At 34.8% G+C, this 11763-nt stretch overlaps 1 protein-coding gene across 6 annotated transcripts in view; it reads left to right on the plus strand.

Moving 5' to 3' along the window:
• LOC123549149 (protein phosphatase 1 regulatory subunit 16A-like) overlaps positions 1 to 11534 on the plus strand; it is a 150872-nt gene extending 139338 nt beyond the window's left edge. For all 6 annotated transcript variants that reach the window (XM_053546623.1, XM_053546626.1, XM_053546627.1 and 3 more), the window contains one exon: positions 3735 to 11534. In XM_053546623.1, the coding sequence (XP_053402598.1) occupies positions 3735 to 4754 (1020 nt within the window). In that variant the 3' untranslated portion in view covers positions 4755 to 11534. The remainder of the gene's footprint in view (positions 1 to 3734) is intronic.
• The last annotated feature ends 229 nt before the right edge of the window (positions 11535 to 11763 follow it).

Here is an 11763-nt window from a genome sequence, read left to right on the forward strand (position 1 = left end):
TTAAAGAACGTATAGCTATCAATTAAAGGCATATAGCTTTGAAACTTTTCTTTTCTTTTTCTAGGTCAATTACCAACCCCACTTGGTCAAGTCCCATAACTCTGACATGGATTTTGGCCAAATTATGCCCTCTTTGGACTGAGAAAATCCTGGTTAAAGTTTTGCATGATAGTTACTATCTCCAAAACAGATATTGATTTGAAACTTCACATGTGTTTTGGGGTTATAAGACTAGGTGATAGTATCAAGTCCGATAACTCTGACATTTATTTTAGCCGAATTATGCCCCCTAATTTGGACTTAGAAAATCCAGGTTAAAGTTTTGCATGCAAGTTACTATCTCTTAAACCTCAAATATTGAATTGAAACTTAACACGTTTCTTCAGATTTATAAAACTAGGTCATAGCATCAAGTCCCATAACTCTGACATGTATTTTGCAAAATTATGTCCCCTTTTGAACTTAAAAACGTTTGGTTTAAGTTTTGCATGCAAGTTACTATCTCCAAAACTAATACAGATACTGGATTGAAACTCTACAGATATTTCAACATTTAGGGTAATATTCCTGCTTCTGCAACAACAGTTTGAATAGTCGAGCACTGGCTGTCTTATGGAAGCTCCTGTTCAGTTGGTTCCACTTGCTTTAAGGGGCTGCTAGAGTTAAAAAAAAGAAAAAAAACATTAAATGACTTCTTCTCTTGAACTGTCTAATGGATCATTACCAAACTTGGTCAGTAGCATCCACCCTGCTAGTTTCACGCAGATTGCCTGAGTATGACAATATTTATGACCCTTTGCACATGTATATTTACTGCCTATCCAGTGTTTTCATATCTCAAACATGGGTTGAAGGATTTCAATAAAATATAGAAATATTTTGAGAGCCCTGCAAGTTTCATTCAGAGAGGTTGAGGAAGACAAGATTTATTACCCTTTGTAATTATATAGTACATACTGTTCATATTCAGTTTTCTGTCCATCTAGAGGCATATCTCAGACAAGGTTTGAAGGATTTCAATAAAATATGGTAGGAGCATTAACTGCTATATAGAAATGTCATCCTTGAAGTTTAATTTAGATTGCTTGAAGAAGACAAGATTTATGACCCTTTATACTTACATAAATGTTACATATATAGCTTTTTACTCCATTTTTAATCTCCACTAGTGGTGGGGGGTTATAGGAATGGTCTCCGTCCGTCCTTGCGTCCTTCTGTCCTTTCTTCTTTCCGTCCTTCCGTAACATTTTGTGTCTGCTCTGTATCTCCTAAACCCCTTGAAGGATTTTCATGTCGGTTCAAGGTCAAGGCCACAACTCAAGGTCAAAGGTTTGAGCCTTCCATTTCGTGTCCGCTCTGTATCTCCTAAATCCCTTGAAGGATAATCATGAAACTTGAATCAAATGATCACCTCATCAAGACGATGTGCAGAACCCATGAGTCAGCCATGTCGGCTCAAGGTCAAGGTCACAACTCGAGGTCAAAGGTTTGAGCCTTCCATTTTTTGTCTGCTCTGTATCTCCTAAACCTTTTGAAGGATTTTCATCAAACTTGGGTCAAATGATCACCTCATCAAGACGATGTGCAGAACCCATGAGTCAGCCATGTCGGCTCAAGGTCAAGGTCACAACTTAAGGTCAAAGGTTTGAGCCTACCATTTCTTGTCCGCTCTGTATCTCTTAAACCTCTTGAAGGATAATTATGAAACTTGGATTAAATGATCACCTCATCAAGACGATGTGCAGAACCCATGAGTCAGCCATGTCAGCTCAAGGTCAAGGTCACAACTCAAGGTCAAAGGTTTGAGCCTACCATTTCTTGTCCACTCTGTATCTCTTAAACCTCTTGAAGGATAATTATGAAACTTGGATTAAATGATCACCTCATCAAAACAATGTGCAGAACCCATGAGTCAGCTATGTCGGCTCAAGGTCAAGGTCACAACTCAAGCCTTCTATTTTGTGTCCGCTCTGTATCTCCTAAACCCCTTGAAGGATTTTCATCAAACTTGGGTCATATGATCACCTCATCAAAATGATGTGCAGAATTGATGAGTCAGCCATGCTGGCTCAAGGTCAAGGTCACAACTTAGAGTCAAAGGTTTAAGCCTACCATTTTATGTCCATTCTGTATCTCCTAAACCCCTTGAAGGATTTACATTAAACTTGGGTCAAATGATTACCTCATCAAGAACTCATGAGTCAGCCATGTCAACTCAAGGTCAAGGTCACAACTCAAGGTCAAAGGTTTGGGCTCTGTATCTCCTAAACATCTTTTAGGATTTTCATGAAACTTGGGTCAAATGGTCGCCGTATCTAGACGATGTGCAGAATTCATGGGTCAGCCCTGTCAGTTCAGGGTCACAGCTGAAAGTCAAAGGTTTACCCTTTGACTATCCATACCAGTGGCGGGGGATTTAGCTGTCTTTCAGACTGCCTTGTCTGTCTGTTGAGAGTCGTATCTCAAACATGGTTTGGAGGATTTCAGTGGAACATTATAGTAATGCTAACAGTTATTGGGAAATGTGGCCATGCAAGTTCCCATGGATTGCTTGAGGAATACAAAGATTCATGGCCCTTAGTATTTACATGACTCCTTATATAAATTGCCAGTCAATAGTCTGTGCTATATGACTGGTCTATATTCAACATGTTTTTTGACTTTAATGTCAAAAATATAAAAACAACTATGAAAATTAATTTCTGATGTCATATTATAAAACACATATTGGATGGTTTCCCGTTATAAGTGTATACTATGTAGCATATTTTTTTGCTATGGGATACTGTGACCAAACTGAGTACCTAAAAACAGAAAATTGTGTCTGCTCAATAACCTTAGTAAGGAATAAGGTATTACAACCGAACTTGGGATTTAGGAAGTTTCAATGGAGGCCATGGTTTGAGTTGTATTTGGGTTTGCTTGGGTCAAGGTCAAGATCATTGTTACTTAAAATAGAAATATGGTTTTCTCACAATAAAATCATTAAGAAATGAGGTAAGTAGACCAAACCTTGTAAATAGATTATTACTAAGCTTTCAGACACCAGTGTTTTTGGTTGCATTTTCCTAAATATCACATAACAGTTACCACTGCCATTCAAATGGAACAGTATGGGAGGCATGCACTTTTTCAAAAGTAGTCTGTTGTTGTTAGCTTGGGTCAAGGTCATTGTTACTTAATATGGAAAAATAGTTTGTGATGAGTAATTTAGTTACGAATGAGAAATTGCAACCAAACGTTGTAATATAGGTAGCTTTCATTGAGTTTAAAGTTAAGTTGCAGTTGGGGTTGCTTTGGTCAATGTCTAGGATAATGTTCTAAAAATAGAGCAAAATGTTTTTGGTTAGTAACTCCATTTAGGTCATTGTTGCACAAGTACTAAAAAATATAAAATGTGTTTTACTGTGTAACTTCTGCTAGAAATGTACTTTTTCAAAAATATGTAGGCTGTTTCAGCTTGATAACTTGAATAAGGAATGAGACAGTGGGACCAGACTGACATCAATTTTGAAAATACAAAGCTCTTTTTGTAAGCAGGGAATGTTTTTCGTGGGTAATCTGTTGGGCTGGGGATACCAGTTTACTGAATTTGCTTGTTTATACATACATGTCTTTTGAACAGTTGAGGTAATACATCATTCTGATGTATGGTACAACATAAGGTAACATACAGAACAGTTTGAGGTTATTAATGAGATAAATACATAAATATATATATTTGTGTCTTGCAGGATGATGACAAGGAGAAAGTACCAGCTACAAATATTGATGATGTAAAAATCAGCATAATTGAGGATGAACCTGACAAACATCGACATCGACATGACCACAAGGAACGACATGACCACAAGGATCGACATGAACACAAGGATCGACATGAACAGACAGAGAGGCACAAAACAGAAAAACCTGACTCAGTAAAAGTATCAAAAGGTGTGTCTCCTAATTCAAGAGAACAAGTTAGAAACTCTCAAAAAGCAAAAGAGAGCGTTCCAAATGAACAAGTTGCTCAGGTCACTTCAAGAGGTGAATCCCACCGGAACAAAAGTGCTGAAAATGAATCACGGAAATCTGATTTACAGAGGAACATTCATGCGCCTGAGCCTATACATGTTCACATGGGCAGGGCTGAGTCAGATTCTCAAGCAGGGTCACATTCCCAACAAGACACAAACAGGTCACGGGAATCTCGACCACAGAGTGGTAATGCTGAAAATAAACCACAGGTGACCAGTAACCAGCCAGTGGCACCAAATCCACAAGTTAAACACATTCAAGGTAGTTCTGGAATATCTAGAACTCCATCATTCCAGAAAAAGCGAGAATCACAAAGGAGGAGAAGTCTGGAACATTTATTAAATGCATCTGAACAAACTGAAGAATCAGAACAGGCACGGCATCCTACTGGAACAGGAACAGGAACTCTAGCTGATCTGAAAAAACAGAGATCAGAACAGCATAAATTTGGCAATGGTTTGGATGCCCAGGTGCAGAGCCTATTTTTACACAGTTTATCAGGTGATGGTAAGAAATACAGCAGTAGCAGTGCACAAAGTCCTCCGCAAACAAACAAAGAGAGCACACAAAATGGTAAAAATGTGAAGAACAATAATAACAACACAACAGGTCAGTCACGGCCGCCAACTTTTATTTCAGATAATGGACCTTTACGGCGTTTTTCAGCGCCAAGTTCAGCACCAGTTATAGGCGAGGATGATAAGTTTAAAAATGATTGTTGTGTGATTTTGTGATCTGTTTAGCCAGTAGCAGAAATTCCAGAATTAATTGTTAATTTTTTAATTTTTTTTTGATATTGTTACTTATATTTTTTACCCGCCAAAGTAATTTTTGTATGATAAAGTTTGGTATGTGAAATGGAAGAGGATCTTTATACTTGTGTGATATAAATATTGACATATCTTGTGTATATAGTGCACAAAATTGTATAGAAGAGAATATTATACTTGTTTAAAATATATGTATATAGCGATAGGCAGGCCTTTTACAAATTTTAGAATGTATATTTAATACATTTAACTGTGTTTTGTGTAGATTAATATAGAATATAGGAACATAGTTGACACTGTATTTTTTGTATTTTAAACATGATCTATTGCTTGAGTTGATATATTCAAGACAAGCTGCTTATTTAGTTATATAGATTATGGTAACAGGTCTTAAGACATTCGTATGTTTAATGTGGTTGACTCACAGTGGCATACCGTACCTTTGAAATTGGTAGTATGTTAAACCAATGTTGAAACCTTTATTTCCAACTTCAGTTGTAGTTTTGATATTCATAGTAGGTGGAAGATGTTTTGAGAGAAAAGCTTATTTGTAGGAAAAAAGATATAATCATTATGCTGTAACAGTATAATCAGAATGTTTGCCATTGCAGAGTTTTAGCACTTTAGATTGAAACTGCTTTTTTGGAAAAAGTGTACTTGCTTTTGATCAGCTTAAAAAGTATAAAAAGTAGTATTTATATGATGTGTGCTGTTATAACAGAGGCATTACTCAAGATTTATGTCCAGTATAACTCTAGTGTAAGTCCACTTGTTATAACAGAGGCATTACTCAAGATTTATGTCCAGTATAACTCTAGTGTAAGTCCACTTGTTAACAAATCAGTTGAGGTAAATAAAAAAGTTAACTTCAAACAATTCAGTGTGGTAATGTATATGTATTTATTTATAACAAACTCCTGTGTAGTCTGTTAAATAGATTAAATGAGGGCTTGAAAGCATTAGTCCTGCACTGGTTATGTGATATGAAATAGAAACACTGTACTAATATAATACTCATGAAATACCTTGTACTTCTAAAAAACTTTGCTGTTTATAATACAAAGATCAGATGTGAGTTAAGGTTGAAATAACTTGTATGGAAATAGTGATGTATTTTTCACATCATAGGCAATAACTCTTGCATTTTGTGAACTACGGCAGATAAAACAAGATGTAATTCTTTAAGGAGAATTATTGTATTTGAGAAAATGTAAAATGGAGATATGGCAAAAAGGTGAGCAACTTTGATAAAGAGCAAAATACCTAATGAAAATTCATTTCATATAACATCAATGCAAGAAATCAAATATTTGACAGACACTGCAAAGTACAGTTAATTTAATGGTTCTTTTTATATACATTTATAGATATACAACAATTTAAAGAGTTAGATAAAATTTTATCTGAGAAACCAGTTGATACATAAATATTTTGAAATATCCAGAAAGTCTGTTAATAGTATTTCACTAATTGAAAATGCTTGTTTTGTGCTGCTTAGCAAAATGTCAGCTTAAACTATTAACTTTTAACATTTATACACTATTGCCATATTTCAATATTAACTCCCACAGAAAATGTACCAATAATGAGATAGAAATAAAAAGCATCTGAATACAGTGGAAAACAATTGCTAAGTATCTTGTTGACATTGCATATTAATTCTGTATAGAATGCTGATATTTGTGGGGAATATTCAAGGATTGAAACAGCTTCGGTCAAATGATGTTTTCCATTGAAATTAAACAAAACATCTGATGATTTGTTTTGCCATGCAGTTCTTTTACAAGATTCAGTAGCATGTTGTCAAGAGTACATCATAGTTTTTGTTCAGTACATGACAGGTGAAACTATTGTATATTTCTATATATATATAAAAGTCAGTAAAGTCCTTTTGCAGGAATAGAATATTAAAAAGTTCAGTTGCCAGGAAGTAATTTTAATTTTTCACTGCAAGCGCTTTTAATGTTGAACATATCTTCAGGCAGTTACATTTTGATGTATATATATTTCTGGTACAGTATATTTCTGAAAATAAGTACATGTGGCAGTCGTATCTTCATTGTAATTCCCAGTTAAGGTCATTGTCTTAGGTATATAACCACTTTATACAGGAGAAAGTTTAGGCAGGTTGTCACTTTAAACAGGTGATTGTTAAGGCAGGTTGTCATTTTAAACAGGTGACTGTTTAGACAGGTTGTCACTTAAACAGGTGACTGTTTAGACAGGTTGTCACTTTAAACAGGTGACTGTTTAGAAATGTTGTCACTTAAGGTAGGTGACTGTTTTAGACAGGTGGTCACTGTGGACAGGAGAAAAATATTGTTATTTTAGAGTTGTTAGCTCACCTAAGCACAAAGTGCTCAAGGTGAGCTTATGAGATCACCCAATGTCTGTCATCCATCCTTAACAATTTGACTGTTAACACACTAGAGGTCACAATTTTGACCCTGTCTTAATGAAACTGGTTCAGAATGTTACCCTCAATAGAATCTCAGATGTGTTAGTTACTGGGTCATCTGGGGTCAAAAGTTAACTTAGTAGGTTAGTTATAGGAAAACATTACTAACAGTATAGTGGCGGCATTTTCTATCTAATCTTCATAAAAGCTTGTCAGAATGTTTGTCTTTATGAAATCCAGATTAAGTATGAAACTTGTTTACTTGAGATCTTCAGCTAGTAAACTAGGTCACTTGGTCAAATCATAGAAAAACCTTGTTAACACTTAGAGGCCGCATTTCTACTTGTTTATCATCAGTATTTGTAAAAATGTTTGGTTCCATAACATTAAGGACAAGTTAAAAATTGGATTACCCGAGGTCAAAAATTAGGTCACAGGGTCAAGTCATAGAAAAAACCTTATTAATACTCTAGAGGCCACATTTTCTGTTTGTTCGTCATAAAACTTTGTCAGAAGATTTGTCTCTATAAAATTAAGGTCAAGTTCAACACTGGGTTATTTGTGGTCTTAAACTCGTAATTCAGTTGGTGATATCAAAGAAAATCTTTTCTACACTCTAGAGGCCACACTTGATCATCATGAATCATTGTCAGAAAGTTTGTCTTTATGAAATTTATGTCAAGTTGAAAAGCAGGTTGACTGAGGTATAAAACAAGGTCACTAGGTTAAATCATAGAAAAAGCTTGTTAACACTTTAGAAGCCATATTTTCCACTTGATTTTTATGGTACTTTGTCAGAATGTGTGCCTTTTTAAAATCTAGGAAAATTTGTAACTTGTTCACTTTGGTGAAAAACTATGTCACTTGGTCAAATCCTTGAAAAAACCTGGTTAATGATATGCCTGATTTACATAAAAATGGTCAGAATATTTGTATCTTACCAAGTTTATTCATATTCCAGCTTGTCGAAAAACAATATTTCTTATGGTATATGCATTTACTTAGTGGAAATCTTCTTGTCAGAAAACACTGGCACTATTTCAGTATGCTTGATTATTTGCCACACATGGCGCTCTACCAAAATTGTTCAAGCAGTCTGCGAAACTCAGGGGAGCGACCTAGCCATGATGGCCCCCTTGATTTTATTTGTAACTTACTGAATTTTATAAAGTTAACTCAAATACAACATTCCATGTTCATGTTTATAATCAGGACAGTGAAATTTTTGCAACTGCATTTTTATCTTTGAAAATTTTCTGTTTAATTTAGATGTCATGTAACATGCCTATGAGAACTGTTATATAATGGTTTATATGTTTGATATATTAACGATAGATACCCGTGTATAATGCGCACCTGAGTATAATACGCATGCCTGATTTTCGCTGGGAAAAAAAAAAATTGTCAATTTTTAGGTCGGTTGAAAACGAAAATAAAGTTTACATTGACATCGGAAATAAATTACCTTTGCAGCGGAGAGTGGAATCGGACTCACTATAACATCGATTTTTGTTTCCTTGAAAATAAAACCAATAAAATATTGTTATATTTGTTGTTTCTTATGAGGTATTGTGACCAGTCATTGTCCGTCGTCCGTCAACATTTGCCTTGTGAACACTCTAGAGGCCACATTTGTGACCCAATCTTTATGAAACTTGATCAGAATGTTTGTCTTGATGATCTCTAGATCAAGTTCAAATCTGGGTCATGTGGGGTCCAAAACTAGGTCACCCGGTCAAATCAAAGGAAAAGCTTGATAACACTCCAGAGGCCACGTTTATGACCCTATTTGCATGAAACCTGGTCAGAATGTTGTCTTGATGATCTTTAACCCATGTTCGAATATGGATCATCTGGGGTCAAAAACTAGGTCACCTGGTAAAATCAGAGAAAAACCTTGTGCAAGCAATAGGAGCTGCATTTTTCAACTGATGTGCATGAAACTTGGTCAGAATGTTTGTCTGCTGGTACACTAGCTCAGATCAAAGGAAAAGCTTTTATACAGTAGATGCCACTTTTTTGCTCCAATCTTCCCGAAACTTTGGCAGAATGTTTGTTTTCATGAAATGGATAAGTTCGAATCTGGGTCATGTGGGGTAAAAAACTAGGTCACTAGATCAAGTCAAAGAAAATGCTTGTTTATACTCAAGAGGCCACTTTTTTTTGTCCAATCTTATTGAAAATTGGTCAGAATATTTGTCTCTGTGAAATCACTAGGTAAAACATGTTTACACTGTTATGGTGTGTTACAAAGGTGAGCGACCTAGGGCCATCTTGGCCCTCTTGTTTAATTTAGATATTTTTCAGAATAAATAGAAAGCAATTGTTTTCAATATCTCGGAGTGGCATTTTTCAAAATGACATGAAATTCTCAAAACCGATACCAAAAGGTGTGATTGCCCTTTGTTACGATCTGTTAAACTTTATAGATCAAGCGACCAGTAATTATCAACAATTAGTGTGATACTTCATGTCAGTTTTGTTGTTCACAGTTTGATTTCTGTTAAAGATAATAATTGATCTTATATTAGTATTATAACATTTACGATTTCTGATATTTCTTTCTTCAAAATACTTCTAGATTTATATAAAATTAATTTTGTTTAAGGAAAAATAAAGTACTCTTATCGATTAGTGAACATAACAGCAGTCGTAGTTTTTTACTTAGACATTTAGCACGGAAAGTAGTTTCTCTCTATCTGAATGACGAAAAAACGTAAACAAACTTGTTTTAATGCTGGGAAATTATCTACACCTGCGTATAATACGCACCCATGTTTTGGGGGCGGTCCCAGGGGTAATAAAACGGTGCATCATACACGAGTAACTACGGTACACTTATTAAATGTCGGTTGCATGTCTTAAGTGGGTATTGGTATGACTTTTCTTATATTATCACAACGGTATAGCTTTTGTGCTTAGATATAGGTTTAGGAGTAGCGGTAACCGCAGAAGTTATGTTGTTGCCATGAAATAAGTTGTTTATCATATTACTAGACATACCCTCTGGTTATTATGCACACTTCCATTTATTGGCACGGATTACAGGATTCTGTCATGTACAGTTTGTTACTATTTTTAATAAGGTATCTATTAAAATCAATTAAAGCAACTCTTAATTTACCTGCTTCTAAAGTAATTAGCTTGTCTGAAATGATGAGAGATTGTCATCACTTTTTAGAGCCATTTTCGTTTCTTGGTTTAGATATTTTTGCCTGTACCTTTAAGACCAATAACCTCTTTTATATATTTATTAAATGAGTACATAGGAAAAGAACCATAACTCTGTTTTTGATTTTTCAGAATTACTTCCCTCTATTAGTTGTGCATGTTTCCCTCTGTTGATTTCATTCTTGGTGTATAATACATTATGTATGTATTCCTTTACTAGAAAACTGTCAGAAAAAGAGCTACTACCCCTGTAATTGAACATCTTATGTATGTGGGTTTGCTCAAATTAAGGTTTTTTTGTTGTACAAAGCCTAGATGCACTATCCATTCCACAACCAGTTGCCATTTCATAAACTACTTCCATGGAAGGTACAACAGAGATATTTGGATAGAGAAACGTCACTTATCTCGAGACATTTTAGAACTTGTATTTTGTATATTTTTGATATGATGTTGAAAATGCATAAACCAACACAGTTTTGTCAAAACATGTTTCGCTTTAATAAGCTTCTTCAGTTGACAATAACACACAATGATACATGAAATATGGAAATGACGTTGATGCGCCAAATGGCATTTCCCCCAAAAATGACGTCTTCAAGGGCAGATAACTCTTTTTCAGTACCGGTGACCTATGATTTTTATTGCATATTTTTGTTTCTTAGATGATTGTCGGCCATCAGTATCCAAAGTATGAAGAAATTCTGTCATTGGGAAAAATTTTGCCCATCTAATATACAGGGAATTCTAGCGTACACCTTTACAGGGAAATATTATAAGCTAGATAGATTTTGCATTATATTGTAGGGTGTGCTTTTAAGAGGTTATATGGTTGTTAAATTGGTGAGAAAAATGCTTGTTTATTCACTAGAAAATTTGGAGATGAGCATTAATTAGAGCATGCTCCATAATTAGAATATTTATGGATACATACTTGCAACCAAATGCCACTGGATATGTTATCAATATAAGGTCTACACTGATAGGAACTTTGGATGAAAAGCTTTAATGTCCGGGTCTATGATGGAAGAAAATTGAACAGATTTCTGTAGGACTGCTTATATAATACACTGCTGATATTGATAATCAAAGTGCAATGCATATTGAATGTTTAAATAACACATTTCATATTGACTTATCAGGCATATTAGCAAAATAAAAAACATTAAACTTCAGGAATTTGTTTATTATCTCTTCTGCACAATTTGATAACAAATGCCTCAAAATTAATGAAAAAGTTACATATTTATTTGTTGCAATGAATATAATAGGAAAAGAAAATATTTTAACATTGGTGTTTTAAGTTAAGAACTTGTGTATGCTGAAATGGAAGTTCTTATTTTTAGGGGATCTTCTTGACTATCACAGCAGTAGTGTTTAAGTGCCATGTAGCAGCCATAAAAA

This window comes from Mercenaria mercenaria, chromosome 6, assembly GCF_021730395.1.
Source record: "Mercenaria mercenaria strain notata chromosome 6, MADL_Memer_1, whole genome shotgun sequence".
NCBI lineage: Eukaryota > Metazoa > Mollusca > Bivalvia > Venerida > Veneridae > Mercenaria > Mercenaria mercenaria.